We start from the raw sequence: 20,601 nt of genomic DNA, 5'->3' as shown, positions 1-20,601 counted from the left end.
TTTTCGCCGTTGACTTTAATTTCTTTCGAGGAATGTCGTGCCGCTGGAAAATATCCGTTGCGCAATGCGTCGCTCGTTGGTTCCGGGAAAACGGCGTACCATTCCATTGAAAATGCAAAACAGGAACGCGACGCGTCGCCCGTGTATACCTATAGGTTCGACAGTTTTGTGGATTCGACGTTTCTGGAGCGAATTCGATTTCTGTTGCAATTTAACGAGCGGAACGAAAACGTTTTCGATAAAACGGGTGTTGTATTTACGACATTTCGTGTCGCAGATACAAGTAATAGAGAATTGGAAAAAAATTGATTCTTTTTCTTATATTAAATCTAATCAATTTACTTAATAAACTTCGTCAAAATTATTAAATTAATTAGCGTAATAATGTGTACAATATCCGAGGCGGTCGAGTAATCCTCGGAGATTATCGGATAAGTTATAATACGATATTATAAGTGCTTTATATATTGGTGCTTTATATATTCGATTACCTATCTCATACTAATTACTTGCTCCAAGCGTATACGGTAATATCGCGTCTTACCACCTGCTCGGCGCCGTTGGGTTCTAGTAAAGTACAAGTAACTCCGTTTTACGACTGTACATATCTCCTTCCGCCGCGGAGAGACGTCTCGTTACCGCACAATGAAGATCTGCGGAAGAGTTATTTCTATACGCGGGCATTCAGCGTTGTACAGCTTGTTCCCAAGCGCCGTGCATTAATGTCGCAACAATACGGAACGTCGATCGTATCGCGAGAGGCATTAGCCGTTTGTCAGAGTCGTATCCGGGTTGTCAGAGTGCATAATAACAGATTTTTCGATCGGAAATTTTGCGATCGTATAAAATTGACGTACACGTTACGCGCGAGAGGAGAAACGTCGAGGAAACATAATATGAGATCCATGTAGAAAAAGCGGAATGCGATTCTGGCATTGCTCGGAATGAGCATTCGGCGCCTCGGTAAACGCAAGTTTACCTCGACGAGCCTCGGGGAGCTCGGATCCGCGACACCGTCTCTTTACCCGGCGAATCCACGTCTTGCGGAGCAAACATTTGCGACGGAATTTAAAAAGGGCACGCATGCGATGGACCGTTGAACTGGCTCGGATGAGTTTAAGACCTGAATCTCGTCGGGCTTTCTCGGAGAAGGGAAATTGTTTCATAAATCACGTCCCGGCTTTTGCGCGCGCGTACCGGACCATAGAGAATCCTTTTGCCTCTCTCCATATGCACGAACCTCGTTACTTTACAGCCGGTATGACCGCATCTCCAACGCATTCAGCGAGACTACGTATAGCACCGCCCTCGCAATCCGATCTCCTCGCGAACTTTTTCGAAGGGTCTTATTCTAAGCTCTCCTCGAACAAGGAGACGATAACAATCCGCCTCGGGGGAGTCCGCCCCCTTCTATTTTATGCGCAGGCTGCGCGCGGACGTGATTTTCAGAGAGAACGCCAAAGGAATACCCACTCTCGACATCTTTGATGCAAAAATGAATATGATAAACGGTACTAACAGATGTTTTTGTAAGAAGTAGCTTAAACGTCGTGCGAGTTTTATTTCTTTAATAATTTATCTTCTTCATTATGATGCAACTTCGAAATGAAAGCAAATGAGGAATATAACTTAAGGCAAATTAAACGTAAACTTTCTTTATTGCAATAAATTATTTTATTAAATTACATTTCTCACATTATCATAAAATCTGTTTTATCGAATTTGCCATTCAAAAATTGACTGCTCGTAACAGCGGGTCGTTTTCCTTGTCTTCCTCTCCGAAGTACGGTAACGAGCGCCCGCGAACCGCGATAATCTGGACATTGTCTAGATTTAATTGGACCAAGATATCCCGGGAACTTCCTCGTTCTTGCGTCTTCGCGAAAACGATAAGGAGTAGGGCTGGACGGAGTGTCGTCGGCGACGCGACGTTTCGAGTTTTAATCCGGTTAATCCCCCGGAGGAGAAAGTTTGATTAAATCCGCAGAATAGTTCAGTGTGTATAATTTACAAAAGCTTTTTCGGTTCCTCGCGGTGGGCTCGGTACTTTTTCAAACTGTGCCAGCCTTCGACATCCTTCCGAACCGGAAAGTTGCCATCGCCAGAGACCCCCTTCGTTTGTTTCCGCGAGCTGCTTGACAGAAAACTGGCGGGGATGCGAATGTTACGAGATGCAAGGGTCGTATAATTCTGTAGATATTCAGTCCCCCCCCTCGGTCCCCGTCGCTTAACCCAGTTACGCCGGCTGCAATCTCGTCTCGGGAGTCGAATCGAGTTAGCCTGAAAACCGATACGTTTTTCCCGAGCGAGCGAGGAAAAGACCGAACTTTCCCCGGGCTTTTCTTCCGCGCTTCGCCGACGCGACGTCGATTATTATTGATTGTCATTCGGCCGCTTTCGCCGTCTCACCCCGCTATCGGATCGCGTCCGACGATGATGGAGTTGGCGAGCGAGCGATGAAGAATATCTCTCCCGATGCACGCGTTTACTCGTGCTTGTTTATCTAACTTCTCGATTAGAAAATGACGGCCGCGCTTTCTCCCTTTATCGCACGTACAGGCCATCAATCTTAATTAAAGACACGATAAGCGATATCGTTCCTCTTTCGATTTACACAACGTTTCGATAAAGCGATATATTCCATTTTGTCGCAGAGCGGATTCGATGAAAGAGGCTGATGGTCTCTCTTCGGGCTGCGAGACTGCCCGGATTTCTGTTCCTAATCCGGAGCGCAGTCCGAATTTCCTTTTACCTTTATGGAAACTTGCTCATAAGCATAAATAGCCTGGTATAAACTACATGCATCACATCCACGCCAACGTGGACTCGACAGGGGGAAGCTGTCTCCTCTCCGCTCCGGTGCATTCACGTTTCGTCCGTAATCCTGCGCGCCGGTCGAATGTCCCTTTGGCTCTCCAAGGGAATTAGTTCAGACTACCTTTATAGATTTTCGAGCGAACGCTTATAGACGAATTCAAATACGCTCCGCTTAAAATAAATCACTTTAATAAACTTATTTTCGACACGCTCTCGAAAACAAATCAACGAGTTTATTGCCATGTCCTTCGTCTCTTTCGATTATATCCGCGTGTTTCGATACCTCTTTCATTGCAGGAACCCGCTTCAGTTACATTATTCCGCTCTGGCCGGGAGCCAACCGCTCCCGGTGATATTTTACAAACGGCCCAGGCGTACACAATCCACGAGCGAAATTATGACGCTAATTAAACGGGTCGGTTTACGACGCGATGACTCGCGCGCGCCAAGTATTTTCCCTCGTACATTATCCATGCCTCGAGAAAGATCAAGCTCGCGCGCGTTTTCCGCGTGGGGTACATTTTTAATGATCGTTTGCGCCAACTCGACGGACTACCTCTTCCGTCCCTTAATAACAACGATAAGAAGCGATACCATTCTTCTACGTGAGTTTTGCGTCCCACTCCGTCATACGAGCGAGCGAGCGTCCTTCTTCGCTCTCACGGACGTTGATAAATAAGTTCGAAAAACAAGCTTTTGTTCTCCTCTCCACGAACGAGAAAGGTCTTCGATCTTGCTCGAGATGCGCTATATCCCGCGCTGCTTGTGCTTCTTTCCGGTAGCTTACTCTTTCCTCGCTTTCACACCTATATACGAAGATTCATCTGACGACGTTTATCTATCACGGTTTCATCTGCCCGTTCAAGTTTCAGCCCTCATATTAAAACTTCAATTGCATCTCACATATTTATTCATTCCTTGTACCATGCTTAGCTGTATTTCATCATGGTTCAAATGTAAAAATATAGAACTATTGTGTAACTCGGCGAGCGAATCGATATCTTGATTGCGTGAGCGATGACACCGCAGTTAAGTAGGAAGCATGTAATCTTGAACTTTGGCGTAATAATGTTAAATTTTATGAGGCACGAAGTCCTATAATTCCAGTACCATCTTTAGAATGGTAATATGCATAAACGGATTGTCCCACAAACTTGTACGGGTTAAGTTTACCGCAACGACGACTGATTCGAAACCGCTGCTATCAACGTCATCGCCGACCGTAATGGACAATCGTACTTTCTACACCCAACACGGTTAGATGTAATTATTGGCAATCTAGAAAAATATCAAAAATAATTTTGTGATGAGATATTACTTTGAAGTAAAGAAATAAAAAAAATCATTTTTATTTCTTCATAAACGAGTTAAAAATAATTTATTTCAAACAAGTTGTTATTCATACGTACGATTATAGAAAATTTAGACTATAAATCCTCGAAATTTTTGCCGCTTGAAAGCCTATCAATTAATCCGACAAAAGATAATACTTTTGCATGCGTCCCGCATTCTCGAGACCGTTGTAAACACCGCGTAAGCATCGCGTAAGATGCGGAAAGAAGAGAGGGAGAGAGAGAGAGAGCTGTCCGCGGATATAACGGCGTGTTTAAGTGCACTTCAGTTTCACCGCTCTGCACTCGAAGTAAAATGCATCGCTGCTCCACAAAAGTATAAGCCGGCCTGATAACACGCATCCGCATCTTCGCGCTTGCACACGCGTCAGCGTAATGCATCGGACCCTATAAACCGCATCGAGTGCGCGTTATCGAAAAAGAGAGGAGGCGCGAGGAAAAGGGGGGGGGGGAGATAGCTCTAAAGAGAGATGTACTCTAGCGCGGAACACACAGAACACTACAGAAATGAATTTTCTCTCCTTCGGTTTTCGCGATGCGTCTTTCTTTCGTTGCCTTTTTGTCGCATTTCTTGCATCCAGTCTTTCTCCCCCTTTCACTCCGTTGCGTCCTCCTCTCTCTTTCTCCTCTCTTCCCCTCCCCCCTCTCTCTTTCTCTCTCTGTCGGCTCCTCTAATGTGTGTCGGTGGGTCGATCGGTATCTAGGTCGCAGGTTTTGGCAGTACGGCCCACACCCTCCTCGGCCTCCTTTCTGCACCACTGCCACCCCTTCATCGAAACGCAACATCGCGCCGTATCCACCACGGATTTTACGCAAATTTCAATCCTCGTACGCGTGTTCTTCTCTGCCGAGATATTTTTTCTATCACATCCTAAAGATTGTTCTTGCTAGTTGTTAATTCATTGTGTAGAGATCTCATCATCGTCACTTTAATGATATTTTAAACGAAATTTAAATAAAGGGACGTTATATACATATATATTTTTTCTCGTTTGCGATATTATTTGAAGTTGGATAATAATACGCTTTACGTTGCGGCAAGATTATGACGGAATATTAAACATCCTGTTTTCGTCGGCCGATCGATCGTTGTGGCGCGATCGGTCTAATAGCCATTAATGCCGCGTAAATACGGCGTAACGCGTTGTTGACCCAAACAAAATTTCCCAACCGTATTATCGGGCCGTCGCATTAGTCTCGAGCCCTATTAAATCCCACGTTTTCGTCAAGGGTTCGTTACGATAACGGGATTGGCATGGGTCGTCCTCAATGCTCATATGCGTCAAAGCACTCATGATACAATTCAATAATTTTTTCATGGGAAAAGCGAGTTTCTTTTTTTTCAACACTCGTGTATCTTCTACTATCTACAACGATGAAGATAATACATATATAACACTTTGGTCATAATTTAATACAATTTCCCGGCTTCTTCGGAGAATGTACCGCGTGAATAGTTTCGGGAACTCGATATCCTTGGGCGCGTTTTGGTGAATTGTGACAGAATATTAAGTCGTGAACCCTGATTGCCACAACACGATCAGCCTAATAGCCATTAACGGCGGCGTAAAGGTAAAGCTCATCGTTGACCCACACGTCAAGTCCCCGGTGCGTGTTAGCTGGAACATTTCATTAGCGGTACTGTATCCCGTGCTCTGTGGCGTGTAGTATTTATTACGATAACATCGTAGACACCGTCGTGACGGTCGTGACACATTGACGGTAACGATGAAAGTTCGCGCACGACGGGCTAACGTCGTTAGATCCACTCGCCCCATCGGAAGTCCCGATATAATTCGTCTCCGTAAATTCGCGCGGAATTCTGACCGAGTTCCTCGCGAACCCCCTCGACCGGCTCGACGTGCCACGTAGCGATATTGATAATTCAACCCTCTATTGTGGCGTCACTTAATCCCGTTAGAACTCGATCAATCGACCATAATACCCTTCGAGGGCTACGTAACACGGTGGCGATCGTCTCTCGCTTCACATTCGCCATTGATCCGCGGACCGTTCGATCGCAGGATCGCGTGTCTCAACGATCATCCTTAGAAGGAAACGGTAATAGACAATATTTATCTAAATACAATGTGGTTTCTTCATTTTGATCGCGACAATTTCTCGTATCACTTTTTATCCTTAGCTTCGTGATTTTAGCTGTCCAAAATAGCATCAAGCATTCATATTGCCAGCTCGACAAGAAATACTAACGCTCTATCGGATGAAAACGTAGAAATATTTTTTTCCCGTTAAAAATTCATACTTTGTAGTAAATGTAAAGCGCATTCGATTGCTTGCAGAAAGCTTGTTAAAGCTCGCGAAACGTTTCTATCGAAAAAGAACGATGGCACACGCGGGGGCGTGCGCAAAGGAAAATGGGTTAATGCGGATCTACGTGCGCGCACACGTGAATCAATTTGCGAATCTATATTTGCGCCCGCCGCCGTCCCGCGTCGTGTCATTTCGAGAGAAGTCACTGACGTTGCGTCGCGATCGTCGGAAAAGGTATCGCGAAGGCAGGGTGTTGATGCGATGCGCGCGTCAATCAGCCTTACGGACGAGGGAAAATCGAGAGGGCTAAAAAAAGCGGCGGCCCAAGAGTAGGCTTTCGCGAGCTTTCGCGAGTGCAACAAACGCGACGACGGACGTCAACGGCGGGCAATCTTGTCCGCGGCTCCGACGTGCGTGCGTAAACACGTACGCGCGTAAATTTGACGGCTTAAATAATGCACTTTACTCATGTGTCTGGATATTTATACATCACGATTATTCATAACGAGAATGGGAAGCACGTATGGAAAGGAAATGTGGAAAAAAGGAAAATGTACGCCCAGGAAAAACACATTACTGTATATTTGACATGTATATTGTGCCTCGAATCTCGTTATCTTTTACACGTGACTTTATAAAATCTAAGGCTTGTCAAATACCAATCTTCGGTCGCTTATTTTCCGTGCTGTACATACAATCGTGATATATATGTTAGCATAAACATGATATTTCGGGGTCTAATGATTATTAGAGGCATTTCTGATGCCCAGTGCGCACCCTCGTCTACGAATAGGAGATGATTCACGCCGCCTTTAGAGCATCTTGGCCCGACAGAGCAAAAGAACAATGCAGCACGATCGGAGCAACGGATTGTCGCGCGTGTGCAACACAGACCAGGTTTGCACGCGTGTGTAACGAGCGTCTGCGTCGCACGTGGTGCCCGAACAACCGCGTCTATGAATAAACATGTGGCGAACCTGCATCGTTCTGCACCGATCACCTGGATTTCGCGGGCGAAATATCGGTATGGTCACACCCACATACACGCGAAACTGGCATGCGTTCGCCGTCGACGAGAAATGTCGAGGCGCTGTCCTTGACCATATTAGCAATATCCCCATGCGTTACTAATTGTAAGACTTATATACTTCTGCAGATATTAATATTTTAATTGGTCGTCTACAGTTTCAGATCTTAACTCAGCGAAATGATTAATTTTCAATCGTTTGTAACGTAAAACTTCTTGATATCTCGCGTGCTCTACGATTTAATATATCTCCGTAGAAATTAATACTTCAACTGGTCGTCTGCATCTTCAGACCTTAATTCGGCGAAACGATTAATTTTCAATCGCTTGAAACTTGAAATTTCTTGGCATCCCTGCCGAAGAACTATTTTGCTGCCAATATCTCTATGGTTTAAAAGAGATGTTCTAAACAGTCTGTATAATGTGTATACGTGTGTTTATGTAACTATCCTATGCAATAATTTTTTATTACCTCCCAACAAAGTCTTTGATGTCTGGAACCTTTGTTCGTTGCTAAGTGCTAAGTATTCTTGCCAGCTAACAATAATGGCTTTGATGTCCTCGCTGCAGAATTCGCGGAACACTATGCGAGTCTTAAAAGAGTGGAACCTATTACCGCTGTTGTTCGTTTCTAATAGACGGACTGCTAATGGCGAAACCTACTTTAAACAGAGACACATTACATAAAATCCTTCTATCTTGTTATTCCTTACTAGAGTCTTGCGTCCGTTTAATTCTGTCATTTAAATTACTTCTCAATTATTAGCTCTTAAGCTATTTTTAATGTTATTTCCTCATGTTGCAATTAATCATTTTCTATTAGAATGAGGCGAAGATACTTTGCGATAACTTTACAGGAAACTGTTCCGCTAATCTCCTCTAAAATTCTTTCGTTCAGAAAACATTTTTTGAATGATCGGTCCGTGCAATCCTAATCCCAATCCCGCTGATCAAACTTCTAGCAAATTTTCTTGTCGTCACGATGGTAATTGTTCCGACGTATCCGTGGCTCTCTTAAGGGGCCCTGCGAGCAAGACAGACGCGAAAAGTAAAATTCGATCGACATCGATGCCTATCTCTCGAGAAAAGTTCGGCGCGGTCCGCTTTAACTTCCCGAGCTCGGTCGGCCGCGCGATGACTTAAGGGAGGGAACGAGAGAACGTGTCCCTGTATATCGATAATTTATTCCTTCGGCTGCAGTAGCGATTTTTCTAACGTGTCAGCGACACTTTTACCGCTATATTTTATACGTCCGCCCGCATGCCAACCGCGCCGATGCAGCTGCTCTTGATGCGCGCTACGTCTCCTCGTCAAGCACGGGAAGGTAATAATAATAATATACGTCGTGTTGGCGCGAAAGAATCGATATACAAGATGCATACATGCATAAATAATCTCACTCCACTTGGCCGCAGACGTGGCTGACTCGGCATATGAGCGATACTTCCGATATGTTGCGTCGAGGAAAAAAAAATCGAACGTCATCGGTTCGCAACGCTTGGCGTGACGAACGTATCGGTTACGCAAGATGTACGTGGATTGATTATATAATGATACAAGATACACACACCTTGACGGTACATTCTGCAGAAATTCAGGGAAAAGCTCCATAACACAAAACGTAAACGAAGAAAAAGCTAACTTGAATTGTTCGTAATTATCCGAGCGCGCGGGATACGTTTCCCGTTTAGACATATTGCGACGAGGGTGAATGGATTTTAAAACGGATAGCTTTAATTTCTCGGACGCAGTTGCGCCACGGGAGATACACAGGAAGGATAGGCGACAGCGGCGGTCGATATCCAAGCGGCAAGGCTGCCGGTTGGCCTACGAGGTCCAACGCTTATCTGTTACGTTCTGGCTACGGCCATTCCGAACAATAACCACCACCGTACTGCGGTGGAGATTCGAATTTGTCGTCAAGTACGCCGCATTGTAGGAGTGGCGCGAAACAGCCGTGTAATCTCGGCATACTTTATTAACTGGGGCAACGTAATTTGTGGCGCGACCGAGGGAGAAGCGGAGTTTTTACTCCGAAAATAGTTCAAACCACCATTCGTAATTGCAACGTATTCATGACGAATGTAATATTTTCATGATTAATCGATCGAGGCTGCTTGAATTCGCGATAAACGCGATTGCATCTCCCGGATCCCGGTTAAATTTCACTTTAATATTGATCTCTTCATCTTCGACGCGCGCGAGTCCATGTCCAACGCGACGCGCCCACTAACCGACTTTAAAGTTTACAACAACGAGTGCTTCCTCAGCGGCGCTCTCGCGACTAAAAACTTTTGCTCGCGTTAAGAATGAATACAAAAGACGCGCGAATCGGGGCGCGTCTCGCGAGCGCGAAGAAAAGAAAACGGCTTATCTTCCTAATCAACATTTGAATTTGGAATTCACACCCAGAAACCTTCTCGTTATCCAGTTTTCCTCGTTTTCATAACAGCTTTAATTTAAATGCCGGACAACAAGTCACAAGTTTCGTTGTTACGGTATCTTATATCCTTTCCCGCGTTTTACTCTCCTGAGAACAGATCCAAATTACTTACGTAATATCTGTGATTCAGTGACATCTCTTCTTCGTATCTTCGTCGGCCACTTTCCTCGCCTAGGAACTCGCGCGTCACGGCGTCGCGGGGATCTTCACAGAGTCGCGATCGGTGGAGCTGCTCGCGATTTCCATGCCTCTCCTCTTCGTTCGCTAGCTCGTCGATATTCGAAGTATCCCAGGTGTCCTCGAAGTGCTCTGTCTTCGCGGGAAGGTACACGGAGCGAAGTTTCTCGGGAAACGAGCGTCTCCTCCACGCGGGAGAGAACAACGGAGGATATTTGGCGCGCGCGATCGATGCGTCGCTATCTCTTTCCTAACATGGGCAGTGTTATCCTTTCCTCGGGGGTCACGGTATCAGTCTTACATATATTTATTGTCGGGATTCCGCACTTATCTCCAGCGTCGTCATTATTGTCGTTTTTGCCCGCGATTGTTTCCTATACATCTGGGTCATACGTCGTCGTTGTCGTCGTCGAGTTATCTCGCTCCTTCTCGGCTTCCTCACCACCGTCTACGTGGCACAGATCTTATTTCGTCGTCCGAGAAAGACCTGTCCTACGAAAAGAATTCTCAGAGTGTGTTCGGGGAACATTGCGCCCTGATAAAACATTTCGAAGTCGGCACGGAATCGCGCGCGCGCGACCGCGTTTTTCCGCTTCCTCTTGCCTAGACACGAAGGAATCGCTTTAACTACGAAAGCCACGTTTATTTATTTCGCGATTGTTCCTCCCGAGTCGAGTTAAATTCACGAGATACTCGGTGATCCGCTTGTTGGAAAATATTATACGAATAATAAAAATTTTAATGCCGGCTCGGAAGCAGAAATGTTACGTATATTTTTAAGAGAGAGAAAAATCTTTCTTTTCCAAATAAATACTGTTATACGCGGATAGAGAAAGAAAAAATTTACTCCACGGTTTTTTTTCCACTGAAACGCATCGAGCGTAAGTTCTCGACTAAAAAAAACATAATCTTGAATGCCGAGCTGCTTAAAATTTTAGTGGATACCTTTTCATGATCAGGTCTCGAAAGAGATAATTCACGTGAACCATCAAGCTTTTCTCAATTATTAATCTCTTGTTACTTTAATTTTTTTGCAAAATAAATTAAATAGCACGAAAGATAAAAGATTTCTCGTACATATATCTTGGGATTTATATATTTTTTATCGCTGTCACTGTCGATGCGCTTTTGCGCGAACGCGATTCGCATTTCCAATTCGTCTTTCTCACCCGTCCACAACCCGTGTCTTATCGTATCGGACCGGCTAATAGTGCACAAGTATAAATAGTGCGCATGCAAAACGTCACTGTTACGGGTCGGGGCTTTTAACTCCGCCTGTAAAAACGTCGCAGTCCATTAGCGATGCCGTCGACGATGCGACGTCACTTCGCGCGCGGCACGATGCAAAAATTCAACGCGCTCCTCCACGCGCCCGCGGTCGAGGAATGCACCGTCCGACCGTTATTATATCCGTGCTGTCCGTAACGAAACGGAAATAAAGTCGGACGCAGAATGTGCCTTATGGCCCGTCCGAGGTGTCAACAAAAATACGGCGTCCATCGGCATGCAAAGCGTGACACGATTTCTCGAAATATTCCGCCGCGCGCGTTTTATCAGTTATCCATTTTACAATTTCTTTTTTATCGCATTATTATTATTATTTTATTATTAATACTATATGAATTTTGCAAAATAGTTGAGTAATTAATACTTGCGCTAATTATATCACTGCTAAGATATGATAAAAGTGTTTATTTCATGATTACGCGGCTTTTGCGACTTTAAGGGCAATCTTGAAGACAAATATATTTTTCGCAATTCGAGGCGATGGAATTCTGCCGGCCAGAGAGATCGGCGACGTCAAAGATAGCGCGACTCGCGCGTCGCGCCGGCTATTGTTCCTCTCGTTCCGAGATTCCGAAGTGCTGCTGCCGCTGCCAATATCGGGACCGACGACGCAATATCGGGTCACGAAGTCCAGCCTCGTGTCCCTGGCAGCAGCCGGCCGATAACTCACGCGACGCACTGGCGGCACGGCCATTAATTCGATTGAATTTACCCGTAATTACCGTCGGATTAACCAACGATTTTCATTCACGGGATTTCATCGTGCGATCGCCGCGCGCGCTTTAAAACGTTCGACAAGAGATTTCGTTCATTCGCTCTAGAATATCTTCGGATCTTATTAGGCGATACATCGCAGACGCGACACATCCAGGCCCAATCGCGGATACGGACGTTGATCGTCCGAGGATCGATTCCGTTCAATTAGTCCCGTTTTGAATGCGGTATTTAATTCTGACAACGGTCGTTAGCGCGAGTTGGCATTTCGAACTCTTTCACGCTGCAGTAATTGCATTTTATTTAAAAAAATGTTCACGCGTCTCGTATCGCAACCAATGCCGAGTAATCCTTTTCATTAATCAATCTCGTAGATCCACGTAATATGAATAATTGTCTGTTACGTAACGGTTCAAAGCTACGAGAGATATACGCTACCTGTCAATCGGTTATCGTGAGTTTTGCAGATTTACGTTGACGCATTGTTTATACAGTTTATCCAGAATTGGTTGCGAGTCGCGCTTTCACATCGGGGCGCATTGTTCGCGCCGCGAGTAGACGGAAATCGCTCGCTTTTATCGCGAACGATTTATTTCCGATCTCCATGAAGCGCAATCGGTGCAGCGTGTCTATCTAGCGCGACTAGGGATCGATCGATCGAACATCAATTACGCCGAGCACGTGACGCCGGCAGAGAAACGTTGTATTTTCCGCAACACCCGCGGCGGAATTCCGTCGGTCCGTCGATCGTTAATTTAAAAAACATGCATCACGCTTCTCTTTCTCTCGCAACCCTCTTTTAATCCACGTACGACGTTCCACGTAGCCCAGCCTGTAATTCCTAGCGCATAACTCTCGTATATCTCCGTCCTAGGATTAAATTATTGTTCGCGGTTATTGCGATCCGACGTTCAACTATGTTCGGTCATATATTAAATATTTATTCTCTCCTGACGATAAATGTCGCGAATCGCGGCCGCGATGTGCCACGGTAGTTAGGGGGAAGAAAAATGAGAGACGCGTAAGAAAGAGAACGAACGAACAGACAGGCCGGAGTAATAATGTCCCGGCTCGTTTGTGAGATTTGTGACGCAGGCAGTGAGAGGATATAAAAAAGGGGACGCAAAGAGAGAGAAAGAAAAATCCCTCTTCTCTTTATACTCGGTGGCAGGTTTCTACAAAGCGTCTCTCTCTCTCTCTCTCTCTCTCTCCCCCTTTCTCGCTCGCGCAGGAATAAATTATGAGACGCCGGCTGACTCTGGCTGGCTGAAAAGTTTTGATCCCTGTACCGCTACGAGAGAAGAGGATCTTACGACTACCTATGTCTCTTCTACGGCGACCTCTCCATTCGCGCCGCGCGAAGGGTACGACCGCAATCGCGGCACGAAAACGACGACGGAGGGATCCGTTCTTCTTATATACGCGCGAATGAAAACGGGCGCTCGCTTCCGCGTGGCTTCGCAATCGATCAGAATTAAATGACAACCTTGGACGCGGATAAATCGCCGGCAAACGACTCTCTCGCGGGTCGTCGATCGTCGCGAGTTAATTTTATTAAAAATTCACGAGGTCTCTCTATCTCGCGACAATTCGCAGGTGCGAGAATCCGAGAGTTACGGATGCTCGACGAAAATCGGAGAATCAAACAGCCGTTCTTGCGCGAACATTCCGCGCATTGTTCATTTGACGTTGTTATAATTACCTACTTATCATCGTAATGCGCGCAGAGTATATCTTCCGCGGTCCCAGGATGCTGTTAACCACTTATACGTATACAGCATTTCGATGCGCGCGACGTCGCTTCGATTGTATTCGACGTCGATGTAATAACCGTGAATGATATTCGCTTGCGTGTTCGTTTAATATCGGGAAACGCTACTCGACGTCACGTTCAATTATACTCAATCGGAAACCTATTGCAACGCGCGGCGCGCGAATTTTTGCGAGGAGAGCAAAGATTGACGGTGTACCGTAGATTCGCCAAAGCGCGTCGGATCCGCCGATTGTGAATGGTCTTTAATTACGAGTTTATCGATGTCGATCGGCCATCGTCGAACATTCACCGGCGCCTCGTCGCGACCGCAAACGAATTCGCAAACGAGAGCCGGAATACAACAGTATTTTCGTATTTCCGGAATTCCCTTTTCGCGCGAGAAACATTTCGCGCGGTAAATAGTAGGTACCGTCAAATGTCCTTGCAACAGCTTCATCAGATTAAATCTCGGAAATTCCGCAATTTGCCCCGTTTGTAGCACCTACATATTTACTAATTACTTCACTTTGCTCTTTTACGAATCATACAGCTCTAATTAACCGCAATTAGCAACTTACGGGTCTCTCATTGAAACACAAAAGAAAATTCCTGTCGCGTCATGTCGTATTTCCGGGAAATTGGCTTGTCACTTAAGTTGCTATTCGTTCGAATCGCACGTCGCTTTCCTCTTTCATCGTCACGCACGCGAAAAATCAAAACGACGATTATCGTCACGGAAACTAAACTTTTTCCATAAGCTGGGCGAGAGGAAAGTGGAAAGTACTTTGACGGAGGAATATATATACGCGCTCAGCCATACAAGCGCAATCTGCAGCATCGTGAATCGGAAATTTATCGCCCACACAGGCGTATACATATATACAGGCGTCGCATGTCTTTCGTTTACTTTTCGCCACACACCCATCACGATTTACGAACGCGTCGCACGTTCGCATGTTCGAATTATCTCTCTCGCGCGCGTGAGGTCCGAAACGTGCCTCCAAATTTTAATTACGAATTTTCTTTATATAAAAAATATGACGCAGCCATATTTTTCTCACGTAAGCCGGGAATAGCCGGATAAGCCTGTCGTACAAAGGAATAATCGCGTATCAGTGAGTCGAATTGTAATATTGTGAAATTCATTGGACGTATATGCATTTGCGTATTAAATTTTGCTCATTTCGTCGCACTGTGAAGTCAAATAAAAAAAAATTTTATTCGTCATTGTGCAACGAGTAGAAAAGAACTCTGTCCATTGTGCGCTGCATTTATCCGAGAACATTGCAGTATCATTATCGATTCTGGATTAATTTTAATTGACGAGCGAAAACGGAGTGTGCGATACGGTATGTTCTTGTCACGTGTTGCGAGCATTAATCTTATTTTACATGCTCGGGTTATCGCGAGCATGATCGCCGTGATTTTACGTGGAATGGAGAAATCGCGATCTTCGCGGGGAAAAAATCGCACAGCGCGCGACGATAATGCGCGCAGATAGAGCGGAGAAACACAAAAGCCCGATGTGCATTAAACGCCCACGCGCAATCACGCGCGTGTGTATCTACTCTGTAAATGTCTCCATTGTAAATGGATTCTGTCTTGCGCGCGAATTACCGTAACTCATCGCGCGCGAACGTGTCAGAGGCCGGATTGAGCCACGCATTAAATCAATTGTCGCTGCAGCGACCGATTAATTTAAATTAACGTGCAGGCACGCACGCAGAAACCTTATGCTCGAATTTAGGACGCATCAGGGGGACGCTCGCGATTCCCTGGTAAATGTTGAGGATGCGTTGCAAAAATTGCAACATGCAAAAATCGTCGTGGGTGTGAAGGTTGCGAAGGTCAGTAACGGAGCCACGACGCGGAATTCGATATTCCATTCTGTAAAGGTCGATACCTGACATTTGCTCGAGCATTTGCTTTAATCGGCATCAGGTCGAACGCGTAATCTTCGCGGAGATTTCACCGATATTTTTATCACAGTTGTCGCACATAACCGCTGATTTTTCTCTTTTAGTTCAGCTCTGAATCATAATATCTTCCGAACCATATAATTTATTCTAAAATCAGAGATTTAATTTTATGGGTTCTACGTTTACTGTAGCGAAATTTAAAACTTGAAAATTGATTTTAATCCATGAAAGTTTAATTTAAAGCTAATTTAAAGCTCTTCTTTTTATCCGCGTTGGGATTATAATGCTTTCAAATATTTATGGCGCGTCAGTGCAGATGATAAATACTGTAATAACTTAACGATCATCGCGAGAGCGCGTTATCGTCGATAGTCGCGGAGCGGAAAATCAGCGGTCGCTATTGATAACGGAAAGAGAGAAAGAGAGAGAGAGAGAGGAAGGGAGAGAGAAAGCGACGGCTTTGCTCTTTCTCTGCAGATTAAATTCTTCGATCGATCGCCGAGCGTAAAATGAAAGGATCCATAGAGGAGGAAAGATAGAGAGAGCAAGAGCTGGGGGCTCCTCTCCACGTCCCTCGTGACGCTCCAAGTTTGTACGGACCAATAACCTTCCAGAACGCTATTAAATCGTATGATAAACCCCGCACATCGCCGGAGCTTACGCGACCGGGATATAAAACGGCGGGGAAAAGGTCGCGCCGGTGCACAATAAGTAAGCCCCTCGCGCCAGTGAATTTTTGCTGACGCGAGACGATGCGACACGACGCCGCGACGCCGCGCGCGTCCATGATGCAGCTGTTACCGATGGACCAATGTGCAACACTGCACCGACACGCTATTCTTTTTAAAGCGACATGAAGTCCCGCGATCACGCCGGACACCCAAACCATTCCCGTGCTCCTCTATCGAAAATAATCCGCGCCGGTCTCTATCAACTATCAACTTTCCAACCGGTAGAAAACTAATTTCTCATTTTCCCTAGCTCTAAGCGTTGCTTCTTTAATCAGTGCAGAGAGAGAATCCCGTTACTTTAAATTTATTAATATAATTCCTTTCACCGTTCCAATTTCTCGCAAGTCCTTCTTTTTGGGTGTCACGTTTTAATTTCGGATAAATAATATTCTACCGTTTGTATATAAAGGAGAAATCGCTACCTGCCACGAACGCAGCGGTCGATTTCGCTGACGTAGCCTTTAAACCCGCGTCTCAAGCCCCGATACACTGTAACATCGATATCGTCGCGTGCATCGTTCTCGCGAAAAACTATTAATCATCCCGATAAACGTTTAGTCACGGCGTTTCCTCGAGATCAACGCGAGAATCCGTGACCGATCGCGGCGACTGAGCCGCGATTCCGGCGATTCCGTGCCGCTTCTCATCATCTCTCGATGTTCTCGCGACGATTAGAACGTCTCACCTACGCCGTGTAATCCTCATCCACTCTCGTCCGATCGCGCGCCGATCGGCTACGAGACGACCGAGAGGATTTGCGTGGGCGAGTCGCGGCACGCGGGTGCTGCAGCTGCATCGACTGGTCAATGCATCCGCAGCGGCGGGTGATTAATCACCTTGCTCCGGTTTCGACGAGATGCTGCACTTCCTTCCCCCTGGTAGTCCGCATCGCGCGCGCGACGCCGTTAAAAGGGAGCGAAGAGAGCGAAAGAAAGAAAAAAAGAAAGTGGAAAGAAAAACCGTGATCCCTCCCAGAGTAGCGGCAACCAGTTCGCGATTTTTCAGTCTCGGTGGAATCGACGCCGACGACGAGAGTTCTTCCGTGCCACGCGACCAGATCTTCTCTGCGGGATTCCCCTGTCCTCGTTCTTCTCTACCGAGGGACAGCCGCCGATCGCGCGATCGGCCGTCGTAAAAACGCGATCCTCGTCGCGCCGCGTGGAATCATCTCGTCCTCCGCTTCTTCTCCCTCGACGAGGAGGCGGACCGGCGCGCGGCGGATTATGCAAAGCCGTCTTGCTCGTCGCTCGCCGTCGGTGCTTGCTCCGCGAAATACACTCGCGCGTTCACCTCCATCCATTATCGGTCGGATCGGATCTCGTCGTCACGCTCCTCGTCGTCGAGCGCTCTGCGGAATCGAGAGAGTCGCGCGAATTGTTAGCCTCGCGCGAGGTCGAGATCACGCCCGTATCATCGGCTTCGCCCGCGTAACGATTATACCCGCGCGTATAATCGTTAAAGCCATCCGCAATGACGCGAGTGCATTCGCGACGGTCGTGATGCAACGGACCGTTTTCCCGATTCGTATGTATGAGAAAGAGTCTCCGACAGCGCGAGAGATAAATATCACTGAAAATTCCGTACAAATATATGAAATAAAAGTTTCAATATTGGGACGAGAGTGGAAAGAACGTTTTATTTTATTAATTTTGGAAAGCGAGGATATACACGAGAGGGTCTCGAAGATCCAACTCTGGAAAGCCGGATGTACAGGCGGATGAATTTAAATCCTGTCTTTAAGAGGATTGCCTCGATAAAAGGAAATTTTTCTCTCCGAGAGGCACCGTACTCGACAGGATACGTCACCGTATTAGCCCCCAAACGCAGACATACGTTGAGCGTATTGGCAGCTTTTACTCGTAATTGTAAAAAAAAAAAAATCCGTATCTTAATATACATTAAGGTTTAAAATATAATGCGACGAATGCAATGAAGATAACATTTGCATTTATCTTCCGTCTGTGTCTTTAACTTTGTTAATTAAATGTTTTTACGCTGATTGCACAGGATTCGTTCTATAACTCTTTACTCTCTCGTAGCTTTTACGATACTTCTTATTTCTCGATTACTTTTTACGAGAGAAAGAGAGCGTCGGTCGATCGTTAAAGCGTTCGCCTAATGATTAATCAATCAGCTGTGCTGGCCATTTAATCCCGATTTCCCTGGCTCGAAATTTCGCGTGCAATTGATTCCGCAATTTCATTTACTTCTCGCATTTTCCCCGGGAATGTAAATGCTCCATTAATTCGCAGGTCGCGCAATTCAAGAAGTTCTCTCCAAACGTTAATTGTCGCGCCAAGAGCGGGATTGCGTTCTTTCGAGGGATTGCTGTTTCGAGATACCCCTCTTTAATTGGACGCGAGTAAATTCTCTCTGCGCTATCGAGCGACGATCAAATCTAGCGCTAATCGAATCGAGACTGTCGCATTAATTTCAGCAATTATCATGCGTGCGACGGCGATCGATCATCGACACTACCGTTTCCGGCAATGTTTGATTTTTTTCCGATTCGTCGCGCGTTATACTCAGTATCCGCGAACTACCTGAACAATTTCACGACGATGCATATTGCTTCGCGACGACTTCGCGAGCGAGCGAGCCAAGAAGAATGGAATAATCTTGAAAGCACGTTGGAGCGAAAAATTCACATCGCAAAATTGAAGGAAGCACGATCGATTTTATCGTAGGATTAATTGATTAATGGATTGCATAATTTCACGGTTCGACATTGGTCGAGGCGATCTCGCACGTCGGTTTTAAGATATCGCAGCATTCATACTATGACGAAGATGTTCGCGCATTTCTTCGTTACTTTTTTAATTATTGCACACACCTTTCCCGTCGTTGTTCAGCGTGTGTGTACGTGTGTATATCACCACCTCGCCGCACTCGCGTCGCATCGGCGTGGCAGCCGCGTTGCACCCATCTCGCAGTCGCGAGAGCGCTGTTTTCGCTTTTCCGCGAAAAAAAAAGGTCCCCCGCGAGGTCGTGGGAGCGACTTTAACCCTCTCTCGGGACGCGACGCGAGGAAGCAGGAGGTAGAGGAAGAGACGGAGGAAGAGGAGGCGATGGGAAAGGAGGTGGAGAACGAGGGTTGCGACGGAAGCGCGACCCGGAGTCCACCCTCTCGCGCTTCCTCGACCTGCTGCTGGCGTGCCACCCGGCCACCACGACGACCGGGACGTACATACCCGGCGATGAATCGCGGCCAACTGAGAGAGGGAGAGAACGCAGCCCCCTAGACACTACCCCCGTCGGGTTGGCTGTGGCGTCGCGCACGAAAACCCCCTGCGCACAACCCCCCCTCTTCCCCCCGACAACCACCCCGTCGCCTCCGCCGCGCACGAATCCGCATGTTTTGTACGTGCGGGGGGTAAGTAGGGGACGAGGAGATAAGGGGAAGAAGAGGGGGGAGATATTGAAGAGGAGAAATCCGGAGAGAGAGAGAGAGAGAGACGCGATGTGGACAGAGAGGGGTTGGGTGCTGCCTCAGGGTTACAATGACCGCGAGTGGAGTTACTGGGTTAGGTCTGGGTTGGTTTAGATGGATCGGGGACCCTTAGAATGTTCGGAAAAAGGGGTAGGTCGAGGCACCCCTCGGTTAGAGAATAGCGAAGTGGGTGGCATTTGTCGGCTTGTCCGGGAAGTTCTGGCATATATTTTTCAATCGACGTAATGCGCTGCTTTTTAAGTGCCCGCCATTTGTTCGTTTCGCACGCGGCGTTTCCGCTTTCCCATCTCTCAGGATGATAGCCGTCTGTCTCTCTGAAATTGAATAAATTAGGTAGGACATCACGAGCCAGAATAAAGATACGTCAATTTCCAATACCGAGAACAAAATTTTTTTTAAAGAGAATTATCGAATAGTAGTTTACTTTCTCCAGCAAAGAGTTCGATAAAAGTGTCCTTTATTCGCCGCAGATGGGGCGACTCTTTTTCATTTGCGGTTGTATTTAGATTCACGTTTGCAATTTGAGCGCGATTGTAAATACGATTAGAAGCGAACGATTATACGCGTCTGTTGCGGTCTGTTACACCCAGCGACCCATCCTGGAGGGAGAAGATAAAAAAGGCCGGGGCCTATATAGAGAATCGGAGGGAGAATTTAAC

The 20,601-nt window shown here is 46.3% G+C and overlaps 2 protein-coding genes across 6 annotated transcripts in view; one reads left to right on the top strand and one right to left on the bottom strand.

Annotated features, from left to right (window-relative positions):
* LOC139817948 (facilitated trehalose transporter Tret1-2 homolog) overlaps window positions 1-19,687 on the bottom strand; it is a 61,804-nt gene extending 42,117 nt beyond the window's left edge. The window contains exons 1-3 of one of the 4 annotated variants that reach the window (XM_071786289.1): window positions 19,325-19,687; window positions 17,328-17,839; window positions 10,023-10,579 (exon numbers count right to left, since the gene is read on the bottom strand). In XM_071786289.1, coding sequence (XP_071642390.1) covers window positions 10,023-10,046 — 24 coding nt within the window. In that variant the 5' untranslated portion in view covers window positions 10,047-10,579; window positions 17,328-17,839; window positions 19,325-19,687. The remainder of the gene's footprint in view (window positions 1-10,022; window positions 10,580-17,327; window positions 17,840-19,324) is intronic. The other 3 variants (XM_071786290.1, XM_071786291.1, XM_071786288.1) reach the window with 3 other exon arrangements.
* Window positions 1-20,601, top strand: part of LOC139817956 (mediator of RNA polymerase II transcription subunit 20-like) — a 77,506-nt gene that overhangs the window by 47,062 nt on the left and 9,843 nt on the right. Inside the window, exon 1 of one of the 2 annotated variants that reach the window (XM_071786305.1) lies at window positions 7,284-7,464. The exons of the other annotated variant lie outside the window; for it this stretch is intronic. Within the exon in view, the coding sequence (XP_071642406.1) occupies window positions 7,407-7,464 (58 nt within the window). The 5' untranslated portion in view covers window positions 7,284-7,406. Of the gene's footprint in view, window positions 1-7,283; window positions 7,465-20,601 lie in introns of those variants that run through there. 2 annotated transcript variants of the gene reach the window in all.

The sequence above is a fragment of the Temnothorax longispinosus genome, chromosome 8 (assembly GCF_030848805.1).
Source record: "Temnothorax longispinosus isolate EJ_2023e chromosome 8, Tlon_JGU_v1, whole genome shotgun sequence".
Taxonomy (NCBI): domain Eukaryota; kingdom Metazoa; phylum Arthropoda; class Insecta; order Hymenoptera; family Formicidae; genus Temnothorax; species Temnothorax longispinosus.
The sequence above is the reverse complement of the archived record's forward strand: the minus strand, read 5'-3'. Positions and strand labels throughout refer to the sequence as shown.